We start from the raw sequence: 24,532 nt of genomic DNA, 5'->3' as shown, positions 1-24,532 counted from the left end.
GCAATTTACCAAATGGAAGAAAGAAATCTTATTCAAAATGGTAAACTAAATTGGCTAAACTTGGGGATGAAAACACTTCTTTCTTCCATCGTTTTCTAGCGGCAAAAAAGAGGAAGAATTTGATAGCAGAATTGATCAATGACCATGGAATCCCAACTAGATCCTTTCGTGAACTTGAAGATCTTATTTTGATGTTTTACTCCTCTCTTTATTCCAAATGTGAAGAGATTCGATCAATACCATACAACCTTGAATGGCCAATAGTAACAAGAAACCAAAATGAGCAGCTGGTGGCAAGATTCACCCCTACAGAAATCAGAAAGGCAATGAAAGAGTTGGGAAGGAACAAGACCCCTGGCCCGGATGGCTTTACACCAGAATTTGTTCTTAAATTTTGGAATCAACTAAAGGATAACTTCTCTAAGTTGTTTGATAAATTTTACAGCACTGGAAAGTTAGAATTTCATGTGCCTAATTTAAAAAAAGGAAGATGCGGTGTTGGTAAAAGACTTTAGGCCTATCGGTCTTACCACTCATGTATAAAATAATTGCAACAGTGCTAGCCAAAAGACTCAAAGGGAACATGCCAAGCATTATAGCTCCAACTCAAAGTGCTTTCATTGAGGGGAGGCAAATTCTTGACCCCATTCTCATAGCCAATGAAGCCGTAGAAGACTATAACTCTAAAAAGGAAAAAAGGATGGATCCTAAAGCTAGACTTAGAAAAAGCGTTTGATAGAGTTGATTGGGATTTTCGCAAGAAGGTGCTTCATGGAAAAAACTTTGATATTAAATGGATCTCCTGGATAATGGGATGCATCTCCAATCCAAAGTTTTCATTTCCATAAATGGAAGATCAGGAGGAAGAATAAAAGCTACTAGAGAAATTAGACAAAAGGATCCTCTTTCTCCTTTCTTATTCCTTTTAGTAAGTGAAGTGTTTAATGCTTTAATCACAAGACTGCATGAAAAGAGGAAATATGAAGGCTTCATGGTGGGAAAAGATAAAATCCATGTCTCCATCCTACAATTTGCGGATGACACTTCAATTTTTTGTAAATATGAAGATGAAATGCTAGATAATCTTCGGAATACTCTTGATCTTTTTGAATGGTGCTCGGGCCAAAAACTCAATTGGGAAAAATCAGCTCTTTGTGGCATAAATGTAGAAAATGACAAGCTGATTTTGGTGGCTATTAGATTCAATTGCAAAGTTGAACAACTCCCTTTTAAGCACCTTGGTCTACCTTTGGGAAGGTACCCAAAGAAGGTGGAATTTTGGCAGCCGGTTATTGATAAAATACAAGGCAAACTAGACGAATGGAGAAGATACAATCTGTCTCAGGGAGGAAGAGCAACCCTTGTACTTTCAAATCTTCCTACTTACTATATGTCTTCCTTTTTTATGCTAGGAAAGGTGCTACAAACTTCTTCCTGGAAGGCCAAAAAGGAGGAAAGATAAATCACTTAGTCAAATGGGAGCTGGTTTCTAAGGCCCAAAAGGATGGAGGGCTTGGTCTGAGAGGTTTAAAGAAAGGAATTTGGCCCTTTTAGCCAAATGAGGATGAAGATTTATGAATGAGGATTCCTCCCTTTGGTGTAAAGTTGTCAAGAGTATACATGATAGAAGTTTGTATTGTTGGCACACCTTGGGCAAGGTAAGCTATAGTCTTCGAAGTCCATGGATCAATATCTCTAGGTCGTGGCTGAAAGTGGAGGCTTTGGCAGTGTTCAAACTTGGTAATGGTAGCCGAATAGCTTTTTGGTTGGACTCTTAGGCCAACAGCATTCCTCTAAAAATCAGATTCCGAAGATTATTTCAAATAGCACTCTACCCTAATGGTTCGGTGTTGGACCATTGAGATAATTACTTCCTCTTGATCCATCACCTTTAGAAGACTCTTGAAAGATGAGGAGATCTTAGGATTTCAAGGCTTGTTAAGCATTATTGCAACTAAAAAAGTGAAGGAATGCAATGATAAATGATCATGGTCATTGGAAACAAATGGTATTTTTCACCGTCAAATCACTAGTCACTCATTTATGAAAGGCTACTCCAATTGATAAAACTTTAAGAAAGGCATTATGGAAATCCAAATAGATGTGCATTGTGTAAAGGAAATTGAGAAGACCTACGACACCACCTTTTTTAATGAAGTTATGCTCAAAACTGCTGGTTTTCATTACTCAAATTGTTCAACATCAGCTGGGTTTTTGGAGGAGTTTTCAGGGACAATGTCTTCTAGATGTTGGTAGGATCAAAACTCAAGAAAAATCAACCAAGACTGTGGATTAGTGCAGTTAAAGCAGTGCTGGCAAATTTGTGGTTTGAAAGAAACCAAAGAGTCTTCCATGACAAGGAAACTCCTTGGTTTACTAGATTTGAGATAGCTCGGCTGAATGCATCCACGTGGAGCTCACTGTCTAAGGCTTTTGCGGATTATTCCAGCCAAGAAATTAGCTTGAACTGGCGTGCCTTCCTCTCCCCGGAGCCATAATGTTATTGTTTCGGAGGATTGTCTCTAGGATACAGAGATGGTTGCACACTGTGTAGTTTTTTATTTTGATGGTTGCTTGCCGTGTAGTTTATAATTATAGTTGCGGCCTATGTATTTGTCTTAAGTCTTAAGTGTTTTGGGTCAGGTTTGTGATAAGTGGGAGCCGACATAAAACTTTTTTTAAAAAAGGAAACGAGTCTCTTTATTCATTAAGAAAATGAAGTGAGACTAATGCTCAAAGTACAAGGATACAACAAGGATCAGCAGATGCACTAGGACATCTCAACTAGGTTGACACCCCCTATCACCCTTATCATCTTCGAGGGCATATATAAGGACAAAACAAAGAGAAACCTTCAGTACAATACATAGGGAACCTAAAAAATCTATACTCTCCCCACCCCCTTAAACAACTTGAAACAAAAAGCACTTCACCCACAAACAATTGGAATAGTTCATAGCTAAAAACAAGACAGGCTAAGAGCAATAAAAAAGCACAGTTTGCCGAACTTCCTTCGAGAAGATGACTTCAAGGCTCCGAAAAAAGGAAGGTGTGGTAATTCAAACTGATTTCTTGGCAAGAGTAAGCCGCAAAGGCGCTTGAGAGAGAGCTCCACAAAGAGCCATTAAGCTTGGCTGCTTCATATCTTGTGAACCAAGGAGTTTCCTTATCTTGGAAGACTTTTTAGCTCCGTTCAAACCACAAGTTTGACAGCACTACCTTAACTGCATTGTCCCACAAAATTTGTTGTTTTTTTCTTAAGGCCTGGACCTACTATCAATTGCTGGACGTTATCTCTGAATGCTTCCCCAAAAACCTAGCTTAAGTTGAATGTCTTGAGTAGTGAAAACCAGTAGTTTTGAGCATAAACGCAATCAAAAAGAAGGTGTTGAAGGCCTTCCCAATTCCCTTTGCACAAAGCATATCTATTAGGAGATAGATAATGGGAGGACAGCTTCTTTTGCAGCACACTTGAACAGTTTAGAGTTCCAAATAGCATATTTACTCACCTCAGGCTTTTAGACTTCCAAAGTGCTTGTCTTAAAGATTTATCGATTGGGGGGCTTTGCGAAGATGAGTGACTAGTGATTTAACAATGAAAAAGCCATTAAAATCCAGTGACCATGAGCATTTGTCGAAGCAAGCCTTCACTTCTTTTGTTGCAACTAAGCTTAACAAAACTTGAAAATCTGAGATTTCTTCCTCTTTCAGTAGTCTTCTAAATGAGATAGACCAAGATGTAATTTTATCCCAATGATCCGACGTCGAGCCATTAGGATGAAGAGCTACTTGGAACAAACTAGGGAATCTGAAATTGAATGGAGTATTTTCAAGCCAAGCATCCAACTAGAAGGCTATTCTGCAGCCATTACCAATTTTGAAGACAGCCAAACTTTCCACTTTCAGCCACGACCTCGGGATGTTGATCCAAGGGCTTCTAAGACTACAACTTGCCCTTCCTGAAGTGTGCCAACCAAACAAACTGCTGCCATGTATGTTTTTAACAACTTTACACCAAAGGGAGGAGTCCTCGTTCATAAATCTCCACGGGAGGAGCTGACATAAAACAGAAACCACACTCTTCCAAAATATTCTTTACTTCTTTAAAACCAAGGTGCAGTCCCAAGGCATGGCAATCACTAATACCATGCTTGACCCAACGCCCTGTTCTTCATCTTGGCACAATGGGAATGCAAAACAAAGACCAGCGCGAAATTTTTCTATCTCCAAAAGGGTTCCTATGATTGGAACATTCCCATCCCCCACTAGAAAATCAAGAAATTGCGAACTAAGCAGTTTCATGCCCTGACTCTAGTCTGACTCTGTGAAATGACTTGAGAGGTGTAGGATAGGTGGGAGCCAACATAAAACTGAAATTACACTGTTCCAACATATTCCTTACTTCTTTAACACCAGGCGCAAGTTAAGGCATGGCAATCACTAAGTAACAATACCCAAATTCTTCCCACTTGATGTCTTCAAAGTATGGGACTTCGGGTAGGCACGAACTTTTAAATATATATTACTTTTTTCCCTATTGACTAAGCCACATAGAAGGTTTATGTTCAGATATAGAAAGCAAAAGAGACAGCATGAAACTCGAGGAATCATATATATATTACCTTTTTCCATATGCCATCCAACTTCTCCAAATTCTTCCCACTGGAAAGTTCTCTCATCTTTTCTTTCTTCTTTAGATTCAGTAATTCCTGTGCCACATCTGAATTTGTTTCTACATCTTCCAGAAAAAAATTACCGATCTCCACATCTTCTAGCTCTTCTGAATCATTCTTTCCTTGTGAAGACAAAAGATCTACAGATATCTCCTTGGAGATTGAACAATCCCTCCCATCTACATCAACAGTTGATTCATTTTCTTGTGAAGACATAAGATCAACAGGCATCTCCTTGGCAGTTGACCAATCCCTTCCATCTACATCAACAGATTCATTTCTATTCATTGAAAAATCCAAACTACTTCCAACATTGTCTGCTTGATTGACCCCAACATTTCCATCTTGCATAGAACTCATAGGTTCATCCTTCAATGCATTGTCTAGTGATCTTCCATACTCAAATTCAGAAGCCAGCATATCAACTGATAATCCTGCTTAGAAAATGGGTGGAATGATAAAAGATGGAATACAAGGCAAGCATATATGCATACATTAAAATATAACATGTTTATTCTGTTCTGTAGCAAAACTTTCGTTAAGATGGGAAAAGTAGCAATGAATCAAGGGGAAAATCAAATATTACCTTGAGCAAACAACTCCTGCTTAAGCTTGCGAATGATGTTGCCTGCAGTCTCTTGTCTTTTCTTGTCCCCTTCTTCCTTCGCTTTTGCAGCTTCCAACCGTGCAGCATAATACTCTTCCGCAATAACATCATAGGACCTTGCTTGAGAAGCCTATCTTAAATAAGAAAATAACAGTGTTATTTTTAAAACTTTGAAAACAAAAACAAAAACCAAAAATAAATGCATTTGATAGATTGTCCTAATTCAAGTCAAGAACAAAAAGAAATTAAGTGGAAACAAAATAATTTACTTTGACCTCTGATGAATGAAATGCTTTTCCTCTTTTCTCATCAAAATAAAATAATTTATATATCAATTAGAGTTACAGCATCCTGGAGAAGATGCTAAATCAATTCCCTTTCACAAAGTGTTGGGAAAAGTTCTATAGAAGGATGCCCAAAGGAAAGCAAAAATTTAGCCTTTTCTAGGTAGAGCAGAAACTTTCAGATTGCTTTTAGCAAATCCAAACCTCTGCCTCTTATCTTCTCCAACTGAAAACCCAAAGTAAAGCAAGACACCCTTCTATAAAATAGTTTCCTTTCAAGAACCAGCTTTTGTTTTCCAGGTCAGCAGATTTGATGTAGCCTAAGAGATAAAAGAAGAGAAATCTCCAATAATAAAATCGAAGCCTTTATTATGAATCGAAAGCTGCCCATACAAGAAGATAATCTTTTTATTTATAGAAAATTGGAAAGCAAACTAATCCTAATCCTAATTAATTAAAGGAACTAATCCTAATCCTAATAAACTAAGGGAAGGGAACTAATCATAATCCTAATCAATCAAGAAAACTAATCCTAATCCTAACCAATTAAGGATTTAACCAAGATATCTTAATTTACTCTAATCCTACCACATCATTCTATCCTCCTAAAAAAAACGTATTCTCGAGTTTAAAACGAAAATGAAGGTAAAAATAAAAAAGTAAGACATTCGAACGGACACATCTTTGAACATCGGGCATCAATAACAACCAATTTTCACGAGCCATGCCAATATATTGGATATTTGATTCTTGAAAGGGAAAATTATTTCTACCAATATTATCAACAATGAACCCAAGAATTAAGTTGATCAAAAAATTCTCTGTTGCTAAAATATATGCAAACTTGGTTGTCTTTCATTGGTTGTTTAAAGATAACGAGATAATAGAGTTTCAGGATTTGTTAACTCTAATTTCAAGTAAGAGAATTTCGGAAAAGTCTAATACGAGAACATGGTCCCTAGAAGCATCCAGTAATTTTTTTAGTAAAATCCCTTACTACTCATCTCTCCCCTTCATCCTCTTTGGACAAATGTCTTTATAAGGCTTTATGGAAAACTAAAAGTCCAATGAGAGTAAATATTCAAGTGTGGATAATGATTTTAGGCCTTCTAAATTGCTCCTCAATAATGCAAAGAACGGTTTGTTTATTACCTTTTATTTGCCCTTTTTGTAAAAAGGATGGTGAAGATTTGTAGCACCTATTCTTCAATTGTTCATATTCAGCAAAATGTTGGTGGAAATTTTTCAGTCTTTAATATTGTTTGGGTGTTCTCAGCAAATTTTAATGGGCCCTTCGCTAAAAAAGCGCCCTAGGTTAACCTAATTTGGGTTAATATGGTTAAGATATTAGTTGCAGAATTGTGGTTTGAAAGAAACCAAAGAGTTCTCCATGATAAAGCAGCAGGTTGGATGGATCGATTTGAATTAGCGCGAAGAAATGCTTCATCCTGGTGCACTTTATGCAAGACTTTCGAAGATTTCTCCATACAGGAATTGTGTTTAAACTGGCCGCCTTCATCTTCCCAAAATTTTAGTAGTTTTTGTCTCAATTTTGTATTATTTGGCCTAGTCTTCATTTGTATTAATGTGTGTCAATTAGTGACTACATTCGCTCGTTTTGTTTTTTTATTATGGATTGTCTTAGGCCCTAGGCTGTCCTTTGCTTTTATCATTATATTAGTTTTGTATGGATATGATGAGGGCGCTAAGGGGGTGTCAACCTAGTTTAGATGCCCGAGTGCGCCTCCTGATCCTTAGACTCTCTTGCTCTTTGTATAACCCTTTTATACTTTGGGCATTAGTCTCTTTTCACTTTATTAATAAAAAGGATTGTTTCCTTTTCAAAAAAACATATGCAGATTCTTCAAAGAATTAAGGAAAAAGATTTCCAATTATCTTCGAATTAGGTTGCCCATGAGTATCTTTTTCTTCCACACTTGAAGAATTCACATACTCCCAATATTTCCTCAAATATAACCTCGATCTTGGTTGTTTTTGAAGATTCTTGGTAGATCTTGAACATTTCTTGCATACAATTGATGTTGATTCTCTTATTATCTTTCTTGGTGGCCAAGGCTAATTTTTGCTCTATTCTCTCGCAGTAGAAATAGTTGTGGTTGGTTGTGTACCTCAGTTAATTGATCTAACCAAATGGACACATTCTTTGCATTGGCTTCATCTTCTTCAACACCTTCATTATTGATTTCATTGATTAATTATTCCTCATCATCCAGTTCGAATTGAGTAACATCCGTGTTAGTTCCATTTATTTTTTCTTCTTCCAACACAAGCTCCTCTTCCATCTTTCTACTTGCCTTATTCGACTTGTCTTCAATTGATTTTTTTATTCTCTTCTACTCCATTCATTTTTTGCACAATTTCACAACCCATTTGGATGAGTTATTGTTCTTCTTGAATGACTAAATGTAATTCTTAATGGTTTCTTGAAAAATCTTGAAGATTATAATTATGTCTTTCTTGAATTTTTTTCAAAAGACCCCAAATTTCATCCATTCCCTTCCAAAAGTATTCTTGATAGATGCTCTTATCTTTGAGAAAATCGAGTGCAGGCAAAGTTATTATATTGGAATTCTTCTTCTGAATCACTTGAGTCAGAATTCCATCACTGCTTTTGGGAGTAAATTTGACTTTCTTGCCTATACCAGTTGCTATATTTTTTCTTCAGTGTTTTCCTCGATCGACAATAGTCCATTCTTGCAAAATCTTTAAAAAAAATCGGTATCTTCCTTCTTTCCTATAATTTGAAGGGTTCCCCCTATATAGATGTGGATTGTTCAACAATGAGCACAGTTCACGAAGTTCCCTCTTGCGATCGACGTCGCCAAGAGTTTCCCGGTTTCCACCGGTGGCAATCAACGTTGGCCCAAACGACTGCTCTGATATCAAACTGATGTAGTCTAAGAGATAAAAGAAGAGAAATCTCCAACAATAAAATCAAATTCTTTATTATAAATTGAAAACTGTGCTCATACAAGAAGATAGTCTCTCTATTTATATAGAATTGGAAAACAAATTAATCCTAATCTTAATCGATCAAGAAAACTAACCCTAATCCTAACCAATTAAGGATTTAACCAAGATATCTTAGATCCTGTTTGGTAACTATTTTGTTTTTTTTATTTTATTTTTGAAAAATAAGCCTATGAGAACCTCTAAATTTAATTTCTTTGTTATCTACTCTTCATCAATGGTTTAAAAAACCAAGCCAAATTTTGAGAACTAAAAAAAAATAGCTTTCAAAAAGTTGTTTTTGTTTTTGGAATTTGGTTAAGAATTCAATCATTGTACTTAAGAAAGATGCAAATCATTGTAAGAAATGTGGATGAAATAGGCTTAATTTCCAAAAACAAAAATCAAAAACCAAATGGTTTTTACCAAACGGGGCCTTAATTTACTCTAATCCTACCACATCAAGATCATTGACTCTATTTTGGTAGTTAACAAAGCAGTAAGTGAGATGAAAAGGAATGAAAGTGGTGAACTTTAAGCTTGAAATCGAGAATTTTTTTTTTTTTGGGGGAAAGAAAATGAAACTTTTCAACTAATGCTCAAAGATACACGAAATATAAAACAGCAAACTTAGAAACATAAAAATCCCCAAAAAAAAAAAAAAAAAAAAAAAACATGACAAAAACATAACAGAGAAACATAAATGAAATTACAAAAACTTAAAAGGACCCTACAAAAGCATTCCAGCAGCAATAAATGTCTTGAATTGAAAACCTCTCACTTTGTAATCATTAATGGAGCCAGACAATAAAAAGGAAGATCCAACCAAGTAAAATAAGACCTCAAAGGTTAATTAAATTAAAAAGCCAAAAAAAACAAAAAGAAAAAAAAGAGAGAAAAAAGCTTTGTTGCCAAAGCCCGAAGAGAAGAATCTAGAAAGAGACCAAATATCACCAAAAGATCCCCCCCACCAAGATTTCATTATTTCTCACACCCAAAGACCCACAAGATAGCACAAACCCAACCTGTCACTCTTTCTCACAAAAAGGAAAAGAATAAATTTGTTGCTTAAAGGGGAAAAAAAAAAAAAAAAAAAGGTATATCCATATAGTCCGGTAAGAAAGTACCTCCTTAGAAGAAACTTCATCAGCCATGTCATCTTCCCAGGTTCCATAGTCATCCTATAGAAATACAGAACTCAAAATGTCATTTTATTGCTATTGGGAACAATAATGATTTCATTATAAAAAATGAATAATAACATCAATGCTCTTAATCATCTTATTATTTGCCTGACAACAATGTGCGAGAAAAAAATGAGAGATTTCAAAAAGGTAGACTACCAGCAGTGAAGAGAAACTATATCAAAAAAGGGTCGTGTTTAATAAAAGACTTAGAAGAAGTGAGTTCAATACATGGTGGCCACCTACGAAGAACTTAACATACTATGAGTTTCCTTGACACCCAAATGTTATAGAGTTAGGTGGGTTGTCCCCTGAGATTAGTCAAGGTGTGTATAAGCTAGTCCGGACACTCTCGAATTATAAAATTAAAATAAAAAATAATACATATATATATATCAAGATTGCCTCCAAATTTCCGGGAGAAACAGAAAAAAAAATTATAAGATTAGCAATCTTACAACTAACTTTTTTTGGAGTAAGAGAATTCATCGAGAAAAATGAGACAAGGTAGGAAGATGAGGAATCGTTTTTCAACCAAAAAAAGGATAAACATTACAATTTGGATAATGCTGTATGGGCTGCTAAATTGTGCAGATATTTTGCGACAGAAGCTTCCCACTCACAATATCTCACCACAGGCTTGCTCTCTCTGTTTGGCAGATTCTGAAAATCTGCAACATTTGTTCTTCAGATGTGTGTATGCAGAAAACTGTTGGCTCTATCTGCTTAATTGTTTTAATACTAGTTGGGTATTCGGTAATGACTTCAAAGCTTCTGATTGGTTCGAAAGGAATCAAAGAGTGTTCCATGACAAAGTTTCTCCTTGGACGTACAGACTTGAGACAGCCCGTATTAATGCTTCTTCTTGGTGCTCTCTATCCAAAGCTTTCGAAGATTTCTCCATTCAAGACATCAGCCTCAACTGGAACGCCTTCATATTTCCTCCTACTTAAAAGACCTTTGAATGTATCTAGTTCTTTTGTTGATTTTATTTTGTCCAGTCTATTTACGATTGTGTAAGCTCATTGTACTAGCCATGGTTTTCGTGTCGTTGTTTTGCCATCTTTGCCTTTCTATTTAGGATATGATGAGAGTGCTAAGGAAATGTCAATCTAGTTGAGATGTCCGGGTGCATTTACTGATCCTTCTATATTGCTTTTGTGTCCTCACAATTATCTTGTAACATCTTTCATTATCTTAGTGAAGAGGTTTGTTTCCTTTTTTAAAACCAAAAAAGGGGTTCAAAAGTCTCCGTTTGGGCCTTAAAGCTAACTCCTTTGTAAATACGTTGTTTCTACTTTACTGACCAATTGAAAAGCTTTCATGTAAATCTTCTTTTGTGCTTTTCACCTTCACTTAATGAAAAGTACCATTTCTGTAAAAATAAATAAATAAATAATAATAATGAATAATTACAAACCATTCTACCCACCATTTTCTTTTCTTTTCTTTTTCCTTTTTTTTTTTTTTAATGTAATAAGATTGGGATAATTTGGTACATTCAAATTAATCTTGGTTAATCCTTGATTAATTACATTTAGTTACCAAATTAGTTTTTAGCCTCTTTTAGCTTTTAGGATCCTTGTAATTCTCTATAAATAGAGAGTCTCCCGCCCTTGTATGGAGAACTTTCATTATAATAAAGACATTGTTTGGATTCTTGGAGATTACTCTCTTTTGATCATTTAGAGTACATCAATTTGGTATTAGAGCAGCCATCTAGGCCAACGTTCATTGCCACCAGCAGAAGATCAGGAAACTCTTTGCAACACTGATTGCAAGAGGGAGCTTCATGAGTTGTGCTCGTTGCCGGACAACCCACACCTAACTAGGGGAACCCTTTAAATTCAAGAAGGTCGAGAAGAAATTTGAAGAATCATTCAAGAATGGAATTTAATAGAAGAACTAATGCATTTTGGGATAGAAATTATTATTTTTGTTATGGAGGACGACCAAGAAAGATTCAGACATGTTCGAGAAAATTCAAGAATCGATCCTATAACAATTATGATGTTGAAGCTTACTCAAGAACATCCAATTTGTATATTGATCCTAAGCATTGGAAGAAATGAAGAAGGGAGTAAAGAAAATCCAACGTTTGTTGCGAAAGATGACTCAAAAGGTGGAACAGCTTTCAAAATAATGGCAAGAGCTTAAAAAGAAATAAAGCAAGAAAACCATTGCGAAGAAGAGAGGGATGAACAAAAATCGGGGAACCCATACAAAACTTCAAGCATAGAGGAAAAGGTGTTTGGAACTTTAAGCGCTGAAGTGAAAATAGCCAGTGAAGAAACAGGAGCAACCAAATCATCAGCACTAGACAAAGAAGGAGATGTAATCATTAACAAAGCAAAGCATCTTCAGAGAGCTTCCAACAAGGATACTCCATTAATCAACGATGTGCAACAAAAGTGTCGTCGACAATCAGACAATGCGCAATTTGTGCGAGATTCAATCAAGAAAAATGCGCAATTTATTGCCGCCGTAGAAGATGAAGAAAATGAAAACCAAGTGCGTCCTACTTTGAAAAAGTTTGAAAACCTAATTGCAATTGACCACAAAACAACGTGCAAGCCGATACGTTCGAAATCGGAAAAAAATCGGGTTTCCGAATGAAATTGCCGATAGTGCAGAAGAAAACCAAAAGATCCGACCAAGAAGATGAAAGACACATCGTTTGTGGAGAAGGAAGAAGAAGATCGGAAGCTTGTTGACACACCAATCGCAGTCATTCACGAGAGAGAATAAGATGAAGCAACTTCGCAAGATCTTCATGAAATTTGTTTCGGATTTTCCTTTCTGACTTGACACGAAATACAAAACACCCGACCCAACCCAAATTTCCCAATTCTTCCACCCATTTTCTTTTTCCTGACCCAACCCAGAAGATCCAATGTCTTCCTCATGAAATTATGGGTTTTTTAGCCCATGACCCACACAATTGGACCCAAAATCATCTCCAAGAATTTGAAGTCCATCATCTTTTAATGCAATTTGCAGTCACCCATATCTGAACCTACTAAAATAATTAAAATCCAACCCCAATTGACTTTTCTTCACAATGGTTGGAGGCTGGACAGAGAAGAGGCTAGGGGAGGGAGGTGGGAGGTTTATGGAGAATGATGGTTAAGGGATGCAGGGGGAGGTGTCCACAGCAACAGTATTGATAGTGATTGTGTAATTTCCATTTGTATTAATTTGCAATTTTAATTTGTTTTCTTTTTAGTTTAGGTGTGAGAACACCCTTCCCCCTTTGGGTCTATTTAAAGGGGTTTTAGGATTATAATTAGTTAGGTAGTTAGGTGTGAAACAACCCTTTCCTTTTGGGTCTATTTAAAGGGATCATTGTCTACATTTCTCTCTAATCAATGATACTCTACTTCAAGATTTTCTCCAAGATTTGAGCCTACACCAAAACCGGTATCAGAGCAGCCATGAAGTTGAGCCTGATGACTGGAAAAAATTCCAGGATACTCGTTGATTCTTCCTTCCCCATTGATGCAGAAGCATCCAACCCCAATCCATTGACCACCATATGAACCAAGTTGAAGACACCATAGGAACCTTTATCAACAACTTCATGTGAAGCAGACTTCCATGGCTGAGATGCAGCAGACCTTAAACTCCCTTGTAAAGGAAAACAGCAAACCAAACAAGGCCAAAGCCAAGATTCAAGAAGAAGAAGAAGGAAGGCAAGAACAGCAAGAAAGCAGAGAAGCTCTACACCAAACTGAGACTAGAGGACCTCAATACCAAGAATCCAAAGGTAACCATCAAACAGGAAGAACTTTATGTGGATAGAACTGTGTTCCACAAAATTTTGCCCCTCCAAGAATTCAAGAACATCCAAGAATCCTTCCAAGATTCATACAACTAAGAGAGATCGGCCAAAGGAGACCACAACCTAGGCCTCATCAAGAAGCCATACTAATGCCACAAAACCTTTTAGGGTTACACAAAATTGAGAGAACATGCCAGCCGGCCAGCCTTATAGACAGAGGTTCAACTACAACCACCAAGACCTTCAAGATTTCCAAGAGAATGATCAAGATTTTTTTTGAACAAGAAACAATCCACTTCATTAAGATAATGAAAGATGTTACAAGTGAAAAGAAGGAAACAAACATAAGGTGCAAAACAATCACACACACTAAAAAGCACAAAACGAATCAGCAAATGCACCAGGACATCTCAACTAGGTTGACACCTCCCTAGTATTCTCATCATCTCCTAGAAGGACTAGAATCCAAAGCTAAGTACAAAAAGAAGAGGACCTTGCAAATGACAAGGCTTACAACCGAATGATAATCTGAAAGTTAAACTGAAAATAATAACCAGCACTATGCTGTTACAAAATCAAGAGAGCGGGAATTTAGGTTGATGTCTTGTAAAGAGAAGACTTGAAAAGCTTTGGAAAGCGAGCACCAGGAGGAGGCGTTGATATGGGCGATATCAAATTTAGCGGAACTAGAAGAAGCTTTGTCTTGAAATACTCTTTGATTTCTTTCAAACCAAATTTCTAATAATAAAGCTTTAACTGCGTTGGTCCAAAGTAATCTTGGCTTCTTCTTTAAACGTGGCCCGATTAAGAGTTGAAGCACATTAGCCTTAAAATCATTATCAAGAACCCAGCTGACATTAAAGCACTTGAAGAGAGATGTCCAACAATTTTCTGCAAAAAGACACTAGAAGAACAAATGCAAGAGAGATTCTGAGTTTACCCAACAAAGAGTGCAAACCTGTGGAGAAATATAGTGAGTACGTAACTTCCTTTGGAGGATATCGGCACGGTTAAGAGAGCCATTCAGCATGATCCAAATCAGAATATTCACCCTTCTAGGGCTTTTAGACTTCCATAAGGCTGATTCTAGTAGCAGACCAATTGGGGAGGAGAAGGATAGATGTTTTACAAGAGACTTGACTGAGAAAAACCCACTTGGTTCTAAAGACCACCGTCTTTTATCAGGAATCGAATTAAGTTTACAGTGATTGAGTTTTCCAGTCAGTAGCTAGAAGTTTTCTACCTCTTCATCCTTTTAACAGTCTTCTAAAATGAAAAGTCCAAGATGTTGAAATCTCATCCCAATAATCTTGTAATGAACCTTCAAGTTAGGTGGATATAGAGAAACGATTAGGGAATGAGATTTTTAGAGGAACCAAATCCAACCAAGGATCACTCCAAAAGCTTATCCTTTCGCCATTACCAACCTTGAAGGCTGCCAAGGAATCCACTTTTAACCAAAATCTTGAAATATTAATCCATGGGCTTCCAAGGTTGTTGGAAAATTTACCATTGGTATGCCAACCAAACTTACTTTTTCCATGAATGCTTATAATAACTTTTCTCCAAAGTGAGTTGACCTCAAAGAAAAACCTCCACCCCCATTTTGCTAGAAGGTCCTGATTTTTTAGTTTCAAGAACCCAATGCCGAGTCCACCATCTTCTTGGGACCGTGAAGCTACGCTTCATTTAACCAGATGATTTATTTTGCTTCCAGAATGCCATAGGGTGGCGCGACCTCCTCTTGAGAGGTTGTATTCCATTTGTCCAGTTTGCTTTGGACTTTGTCGATCACTGGTTGCCAAAAAGCTAATTGTTTATGGTATCCCCCTAGAAGAAGGCCAAGGTACATAAATGGGAGGTGGACAGCCTTGCAATTTAGGAGGGCTGCTTCTGATTGTAACTTGAAATGGTCTATATTGATGCCACACAAAGCTAATTTTTCCCAATTTACCTTCAGCCCCGAACACCACTCAAATAATTCAAGTATTTTCTTTAGGTTGCTGAATTTTTCTTTGTCATCTTGGCAGGAAATTAGAGTATCATCCACAAATTGTAAAATAGAAACATGAATTATGTTTTTGCCAACAATAAAACCTTCAAACTTGCCTTTTTCTTGAAACTAGGAAAGTAATGCATTTAGGACTTCACTAACTAGTAGAAATAAGAAAGGAGAAAGAGGGTCACCTTGCCTTATTCCTCTTGAAGCTTGAATTCTGCCACGAGGTCTTCCATTTATGAAGATTGAAAATTTTGTGTTAGAAATACAGCCCATCATCCACATAATCCATCTTGAGTCAAAATTCTTCTCAACCAGAATTTTTTTGAAGAAACTCCCAACCCACCCTGCGAAGGCCTTTTCTAAATCAAGTTTTAGAATCCACCCTTTTTTTCCCTTGGAATGGTAGTCTTCAACCACTTCATTTGCAATAAGAATGGGGTCTAAAATTTGTCTTCCTTCGATAAAAGCATTTTGAGAAGCCTCTATTATACATGGCATTACTTTTTTCAGCCTTTCCGCTAACACTTTAGCTATTAATTTGTAAGACAAAGTGGTTAGGCTTATTGGCCTGAAATCACGTACCCGAGTAGCATCCTTTTTCTTCTGGATAAGGCTGATGAAGTTTTCTTTTATGCATGAATTTAACTTTCCATTATTGTAGAAGTCTTCAAAAAGATCTAGATATTTATCCTTGAAGAAATCCCAAAATTTGAGAAGGAATTCAGCTGTAAAACCATCCGGTCCAGGGGCCTTGTTTTTACCTAACGGATTTAGGGAAAATTTGATCTCTACTAAAGAGAACCTTGTTGTCAACTTTCCATTATCAGCAGTGGAAACTTTGGACCATTTCAGGTTGAGTGGCACTGTTCTTTGACCTGGAAATTTGGTATATAAAGTGGAGTAGAAATCTAAGATGAGGTCTTCAATCTCTTTGAAAGAATTGGCTGCTACTCCTTGATCATTTATGAGCTCATAAATCAGATTCCTTCTTTTTTTTCATCCAGAAATCTATGAAAAAATTTTGTATTTTCATCCCCTAAACTTAGCCAATTCAGCTTGCTTTTTTGTTTTAGATTTCTTTCATCTATTCTATAATGGGAAAAAAGTTCAGCCATCAACACATTTCTCAAACTTCTGTTTGAATCTATTAAGCCATAAGCTTCTACTTGTTGATCAATTTCCTCTAATTTTCTTAATAGCACTTCCTCATTTGATTTTCTTGCTTTCTCAAACTCTACATGCCAAGCTTTAAGGGTTGTTTTAACTTTTCTTAACTTTATAGAGATGACAAATCCAGCCCAACCTCACTGATCATCCACTGACAAAGTGTCTTTAACAATTTTACAGCTTTCTACTATGGATAACCAACTATTACAAAATCAGAAGGGAGATGGCTCCCATTCAAAAGAACCGGCTTCAAGAAGGATTGGAAAATAGTCTGAACATGTTCTTGCCATTCTTACTACTCTAGTATTTGCAAAGATATCATCCCAAGTATTTGATACCAGAAATCTATCAAGAAGTGAAGAAGCTGGAGGACCATCTCTTGACCAAGTAAATTGGCCATTTCCAAGGGAGATTTCCAATAATTTTGTTGAATCAATAAATTTATTAAACTTCTTCATCCCTTTTGTTAATCTCCCTGTTGGATTTCTTTTTTGAATCCTTCTAGTGATATTGAAATCTCCTCCAATGCACCAAGACCCACAACAATACCCTGAAAGTGAATATAATTCCGGCCAAATGTGCTTTCTTTCTTTGTAATCCGAAGGGCCATAAACATTTGTGACCCAAACTGTCTTCTTGCATAATGAAGTGCATTTAATTGATAAAAGGTAGCCTCCCTTAAGAACTTCTGTCACAGTGATCTTACTTTCGTCCCACATGGTTAACAAGCCTCCTGAATGACCTTGTGCTTCCACATACTCCTACCCTATATCTTTGGAACTCCAAATTTCTTTTATGAATCTGCTGTCAAAAGACTTTTTCTTGGTTTCTTGGATCATGAACAAGTCCGGATTGACTTTTCTGACATTTCTTCTTACTGCCAATCTTTTGGAGGCATCATTCAAACCTCTAGTATTCCAATAAATGATTTTCATATTGAGTTCTTGTAATTAACCCAAAATCAATCCACTATCCTCTATCAATGTAATCAGGTTGCTTGGAATATCTTCTTTTTCAATGGGCTTAATGCAAGAATGGATGAAACTAACTGTGTTGAGATTTTCTTCAGGTTGGAACAAACAGTGCAAGTCTTGTTGCTGCTCATAATCAAGGTACTCTTCTTCTTGGAGGAAGTCATGGACTAGGCTGCCATTCTCCTCACTGCTAATGTTGAGAAGGGAGTCTTCATCTGAGTCATAGCCTTTGGAAAATTCCGTTGGGGGGTTGGATAAGCCTCTTATAAAGGCTACTTGTGAGTCTAGGACTTTGAAATCTTGGAAGGAGAAGGAGCAGGGATGAGATACTGACCTGGAAGAGGAGTCGGAAGGTAATTGAACCTTGATGCAACAGCTTTCTAAAATGTCTACATTCAACAGGGAAGTCCAGCCATTTTGGAAGGAAATTTTCTTTCTTATGAAGTGTTTTCGAAAAGGTTTTAAGATGGAAACCTTGCTTGTATTTTTTAGGTTAATTCCAGGTAAGGTAGGAGGAGAGGAAAAGCCACCTAATGAATCTTTTCTCAATGATTTGTAGGTGTGAAAGGGAAAGGCAGAACGTGACGATTGGCCTTCTGTATGGGCTGGAAGATCAACTGACAGCTTGGAAACCAAAAAATCATCACACGGAGGGGCTGCATCCTTCAGATGGGCTTTTTGTTTGTCCATTAATAAAAAATCTCCTTGGTTTAATGAAATAGACTGTTGGACTTCCTCAAAGGATAAATTTGAATCGGAGGCCGTTGGTATTTCGAGAGAAGGGATTAAAGGGGCCATTGGTAGTGTAGAAACCGTTGGACTTCCTTTGGAATGAGTTGGATTTACTATAGCTTCTCTCTTCAATAAATGATACTCCTTCTCTCCTCTTAATGACTCCACTTCTTTCTCTTTCTTGTTGTTCACACTAAACCGACGGTTAGGGGAAGATCCAGATTGAACTTCACCAATAATAGCTTCTGACGGGCTGACTACTCCTCCATCTATCTAAAAAGTCACCGGAGTCAACTTTTTTAATGGGGAAGGTTCTTGACTCTCCTTTTCCGATTGTTTAACATCTTTCATCGCCGTTTGGGACAAAATTCCCTTTGAAAATAGGGGATTTCTAGAAAAGTTCAAGTGATTGACTGCTGTCTTGAGGAAGGACCATTGCTCACCCTCATTTGAATCACATAATCCTTCATCTATCAATACTTGATTAAATCTAGCCTTGTCTACCGGATTTGAGAGATTCTTTACATTAAAAAGCCTCTTGGCCTTCTTAGGAGGGTTTAAAAATTCAATATCACCAAAATGAAGGAAGATGCTTCCCCTGTTTTCATCTGAAATTTCTAGAGTTGCTGGTATAAACCCACATAAATTTTCCTTAACTTGAATTCTAGCTTCTGCCACATTTAAGAGGTTTAAAGTTTCTATGGCAATTGCTTCTAATCCACCAAAATAAGCACCAATTGCTTCAAATATTTGCTTGCACCAAAATTCTAATGGTAGATTTTTAATTGAAATCCAACCTCCATATCCTTTAACTACCCTTGGCCGGCTGTGTAATTTGGTGTTCCACCTTTCAATCTTGAGGTGAAGATGTCCTATTCTTTGCCACACACCTAGATGTTCAATCAAGTCTTCCAAATTCCCCTTTTCCAGCTTTAATAGGGCTGATTCAGCTGAAAGAGGATTGATGAGAATTTTAGACTTAGACCACTGTCTTAGTACCTCTGAGACTTCCTTCCATTCATTGAATTCACAAAAACAGCTGACTATCCACAGTTTGCTGAAATCTTCTTTGAGGGCATCCTGATGATTTTGAACCCAAAAATTAGATTTGTTCTGTTTTTTTGGTGTTCTGAGGGGGCAGGGGACTCTGTTTTTCTGGAAAAACAGACTTAATCATTCTTCCCCTTACTATGTCTGCATAGGAGATTGGGACTGAGTGAAGGTTTTTTGTCATCTGTTCAACTTCAAAGAGGGATAAAGCATAATTTAACAAGGTAAGGAAGGAATACCAACCTGAATTAAGAGTTCCTGATGGAACGTGAAGAATAATCGTCCTCTAACTGCAGGCCACACTACACATCTTAAAAACCAGTTTGAGTAGCTTCTGATTTTAGAAATCTTGGTTACACCAGAAGCGTCTTGCCCGCTTTTGACAAAGAAGCTAGATGTTGGAAGTTTCGAAAGGGTCGAGATGTTCTCCACAAACCAAAGTAGCTGTGATTTTGACAAGAAAATTTGCTTTTTGGCTTCCACATCTTCTATGATTACTGAACCAGCTTGGATGAGGGTACAGAAGTGGCTGTCCTTAATTTTACAGTTGATAACTTCGACGGCTAAGTTAGGCTTGGAGGGGAGGGTCGATAGATGGGCCATGAGAGATAGATGAGCCGAGGGTTGGAGGTGAGGGTTGAGGTTGGGGGGAATAGGCAAAGCTTGGTCGGAGATGGAAAGAGGGCGGGGAGTTAGGTTAGAATAGGGTGCCGGAGGGAGGGAAGAGGAGAGGTGAAAGGGGAGAGAGGAGAGAGGAGAGAGCATTTATTTTTTTATGTTTTTGGGGTTCAAGAGAATGATCAAGATTTAGAACAATATTGGCCCGAGTATAGGGGAATGCAAAGAGGACCTCTGTGGAGACAAGATTCTAAATACAAAATGAAAATTGACCTCCCTACTTATAATGGACGAATGAATATTGAAGTTCTTTCGATTGGATGAAGGAGGTAGAAAGTTTTTATGACTACATGGGCACCCCCGAGGATCGAAAGGTAAAACTTGTGTCCTTTAAACTAAAAAGTGGAGCATCCGCATGGTGGAATCAACTCCAAGCAAATAGGAAAATGTATGGAAAACCTCCAATTCAAAGCTGGCCAAAAATGCTTAAACTCATGAAGAAGAGATTTCTTCCACTTAACCATGAAAGATTGTTGTATAGCCAATTCCAATATTGCAAACAGGGGTCAAGAAGCATTGAAGAGTATACAAAAGAGTTCCAAAGGTTGAGTGCAAGAAACAACCTTGCCGAGAGTGAAAACCAATAAATAGTTCGGTTTCTTGATGGACTCCGACAACCAAGTGGGGATAACACAATCTACAACCAAGTGGGGATAACACCCAATTTCTAACTTATTTTGGATCATATATCCATGTTAAGGCTTCTTTTATTAAAAGGAAACATAACTTTTCATTGATAAAATGAAAATAGACTAATGCTCAAGGAAACAATAACCTTCAAAAGGAATGAGAAACCGCGAAAAAAGGAAAGGAGAAGAAATACAATTGAGACACAAAGAGGAGAAGACATCAAAAAACAAACACTTAAAACCTAACAAACCAGCTCCAAAACGGAAACCGAAACTAGAGAGCACAAGCCGATAGACGTCCAATAAGCAGACGAGGTAAGAAATCCAATAAGGCCGAAACTACAAGGATCAAACCACAAATCAAACCAACTTGTAAACAGTCGCTTCTAAGTTTACAGCTATTGAGAGAAAAAACGCAACTTCAAAAGGACAAAATAGTAAGGTTTCTAAAAGGCATGGACCAGGGAAGGACTTTAACTATTTTAGCATGCATTCCACAAATTAGAGTTCAACATATACAGACATACATGGAAGCCCCGAACTAAAAATAGTAAAATTACAATAAATGACATAAGACTAATGAGCTCCTATATTCCCATATATACTATAATGGTAGGAAAAGGATCTAGATCCTCTAACGTGGAGCTACTAGTTCACTTGTTCCCTTTGGTGTCAGTGTTTTAGCTTGTTTGGATCACTCTGATGCACAATAGGGCTATCACTTGATGATTAAGATCCTTATGAACTAGATAATGGGTAGAGTATTGTGGTAGGCTTGTTCTTTTTCTATTCTATGGGGCATTTGACTTGAGAATAGTAGAATTTTTTAAGGGATTGAGAGTTCTTCGGAGGAGGTGCGAGAATGAGTGAGGTTTAATGCTTCTATATGGGCATTCATTAATCAAACTTTGTGTAATTACCTTTAAAAATACAACTAATTCTCTAAAGTCAATTGATTAGTGGATATAATGGAATGGATGACTCTTCAAACGCTCAAGGAGAACTCCGGCCACAATTTTGTATAGATCGGTAGGGAGGCTAATAGACTTGAAGTCACCAACTCTCCTATATAATTGGCAAACAAACTACAAATCAAAGGAGGAAAAGGTGACGGAGAAGTTCGCAGAAATATTTCTTGGATATTAACAACATCATTGGATCATTAAATTTGAGCTGACAATAATAGAATAGATGTAGTATTAATCAAACTTCTTTTGTGCACCTCTTCTTGTTGTTCCACATACTGTTTGATCCATTCAGCTTGGGATGATTGGAACAAATCTAGTTTATCATCATCTTTACGCCTATTCAATATAACAGGAACGTCTTTGTCTCTATCTTTATCTTTGGAAGATTGGACTCCCATAGAAGGGCAGTCTTTTTGTGCAGTATGTAGAATACGAACAGAACCACCTGGAAATTGTATAACGGGACAATAGCATAAAATGCTGAAAATCATTTGCATTAACTGAAAGTCAATAAGCTTGAAAATGTTAACAGACACCACTCTATGAAACCAATAGGCAAAACATAACGTACCTTCATGTGTATGCAGAGAAGTTCCGCTTGAAAATTTCAATGGAAGCTCACTACTAGGCAAGTTCAAGCATAACCAATCAAGAGCAGCCTCAAATGTAGCACCATCCTACTTGAGATAAATAATAATGATGATGATGATGTTGATAATTGGGCCACTTATTGAGATATATACATGGTCAAAGATCGTAACAAGGAACTACAAATTTTTCAGGAATCTAGGCTACAATCCATATCGAGATGGCCAAATTAGTTAGACGACCATAGATGTCAAATAAAAGTTGAATATAGTAAATGAAAGTAAAACAAAACAATTTCAGAAAACTGGCAGCAGATAGAATTTATTTTATCATATGGAAACTTTTCAATTGGCATGTAAAGATGTTGAGCAGTAGTTACAAAATATATTACATTTGATTTCCAGTCCTAAAGCACATTCAAATGCCTTAACACTAAAGAAAAGAGTTCTAATTTTATCGGCCCCTAAGGAAGAAGAAATCTTCCAATACAAATAAATTCTTATTTTACGCTGGTGAGAGATGTCCCTAGAATATCTATCTTTTATGTTAATGGCCTTTTTACTCCATAGATCTCCTACCTACGGAACCTAAGCAAATAAGTAAAGTTCAGCTTGCAGCCTACGAAATAAACCGAAAAGAAGAATGATCCTAAATGTGCCTCGCATTGAAAGAACCTAATTACGAGTTAAAATTTCATACTATGTTTGATAAAGTCAATTAGTGCGTATTTAAATTTTTTTTATCGATTGTAACTATGAAGAACCTGCAATTTTAAACAGACGATGCAAGTCGTTGGCTCGGTTATCCAACCTACTCCACGAAAATGAATAAAGGAAACACAAGTGCTTTTGCCAAAATGCCAATAAATAAAATTCCACTCACGCATAATTCAATTTCATTTTAATTCTACAATTTGTTGAACAAAAGAACCAATTGGTAAAAAACGATCCATCAACACTTCCTTCATTCTGCACTCTTCAATTTTGTTACCCACATGATGTTTTTTTAATCAGGAACCAATTTAACCAGAATGAACAACCGTCTCAAAAACCAAAGCAACCGTAACTAGAACAACATATAAAGCGAGAAAGCTGAAGGAAATACTAAAATGTTCCTTAGCAAAATTAAAAACATTGAAAAGCAAGTTACCCCGATAGTGGAGAGTGCCAGTTCAATTTGATCATTGGTAAAACCTTCGCATGAGAGATTCTCGTAAACGGCTTTAAGCTTCTTGACCTTCTGGACCTTTGAGAGCGAATCATCTGCGGAATTGACCGATGGAGTGGAGCGGCCGGAGCTCAGTAGGAGACGACGGAGACGAGTCTCGTTTTCGGCGGAGATATTGAGCTTTGGACCGGACGAAGAAGGACGAGGATCGGAGGTCGAGGAACTTGTATTGGATTTTCGGTTGTTTTGCTTCTGCTTCGGCTGCTGCTGTTGCTTCTTCCTTGGAGCCATTGTACACGGACACGGAGATCCCAAAAGCAATTAATAAAGAGAGAGATAAAAACGCCCGAGTTCATTTCACTTTATTTACGGTCAGTCCCTCTCCGCCTCTATGTTTGCGTTTGTATCTATTTTGCTCTTCTTTTTTTTTCCTTTTTTTTCTTTTTTCTTCTTTCTCTTTTTTATTTTTTTTTTTTTTTTTTTCTTCTGGTTCAAATTCTTCTACTTCAGTTTCTTGTTCTTCCTTATCTGTTTCAGCATCTTCTTCTTTTTTTTTTTTTTTTTTTTTGGAAGATAGGGAGGTTTCAAAAGTAATAAAAAAAAAAGTTCAAATTATTTACATCAATAGTAAATTTGAATCCAGTCCAAAAATGAATTAAATAAATAGAAAAAAAAGTCTAACCCACGATAGTGAAATATAAAAAATGTTCCCAACCCATATGCAGATAACCCACAACTCAACTGATTAATTACGATTAATCGGATTATCCATCAATCAGCCCGATATTGCCCACGCCCGCCCCTTCTTCTTCCCACGTCTTTTTCCAACGACTTTTTCTTCATCAAACAGTTTACTATAACAATCTATCGTCATCTATCTCACCGATTGTTCTTCTTTCATTACTTCTTCTTCTTCCGTTGCTTCATCTTCATCATCATCTTCTTCTTCCTCTGTCGCTACTGCTCAATCTATTTCTCCTATTGCTGCTAAATCTTTTGTTGCTTCTCCTTCAAGTTTACAGTCTATTATCAAATCAACTCTTCGAGGTTATAATCATTCTCTTTTCTTTTCTTTTCT

General features: G+C 36.9%; 1 protein-coding gene across 9 annotated transcripts in view; it reads right to left on the bottom strand.

Annotated features, from left to right (window-relative positions):
- Positions 1-23,791, bottom strand: part of LOC120070220 (DExH-box ATP-dependent RNA helicase DExH7, chloroplastic) — a 98,039-nt gene extending 74,248 nt beyond the window's left edge. For 3 of the 9 annotated variants that reach the window (XM_039022092.1, XM_039022094.1, XM_039022093.1), the window contains exons 1-6: positions 23,437-23,789; positions 22,271-22,376; positions 21,954-22,144; positions 9,662-9,715; positions 5,260-5,410; positions 4,623-5,107 (exon numbers count right to left, since the gene is read on the bottom strand). In XM_039022092.1, coding sequence (XP_038878020.1) covers positions 4,623-5,107; positions 5,260-5,410; positions 9,662-9,715; positions 21,954-22,144; positions 22,271-22,376; positions 23,437-23,745 — 1,296 coding nt within the window. In that variant the 5' untranslated portion in view covers positions 23,746-23,789. Of the gene's footprint in view, positions 1-4,622; positions 5,108-5,259; positions 5,411-9,661; positions 9,716-15,686; positions 21,596-21,651; positions 21,797-21,953; positions 22,145-22,270; positions 22,377-23,436 lie in introns of those variants that run through there. The other 6 variants (XM_039022096.1, XM_039022099.1, XM_039022097.1 and 3 more) reach the window with 6 other exon arrangements.
- Between the last annotated feature and the right edge of the window lie 741 nt (positions 23,792-24,532).

Source organism: Benincasa hispida, chromosome 1, assembly GCF_009727055.1.
Source record: "Benincasa hispida cultivar B227 chromosome 1, ASM972705v1, whole genome shotgun sequence".
Classification (NCBI taxonomy): Eukaryota; Viridiplantae; Streptophyta; class Magnoliopsida; order Cucurbitales; family Cucurbitaceae; genus Benincasa; species Benincasa hispida.
This window is presented reverse-complemented; position numbering and strand designations above follow the sequence as displayed.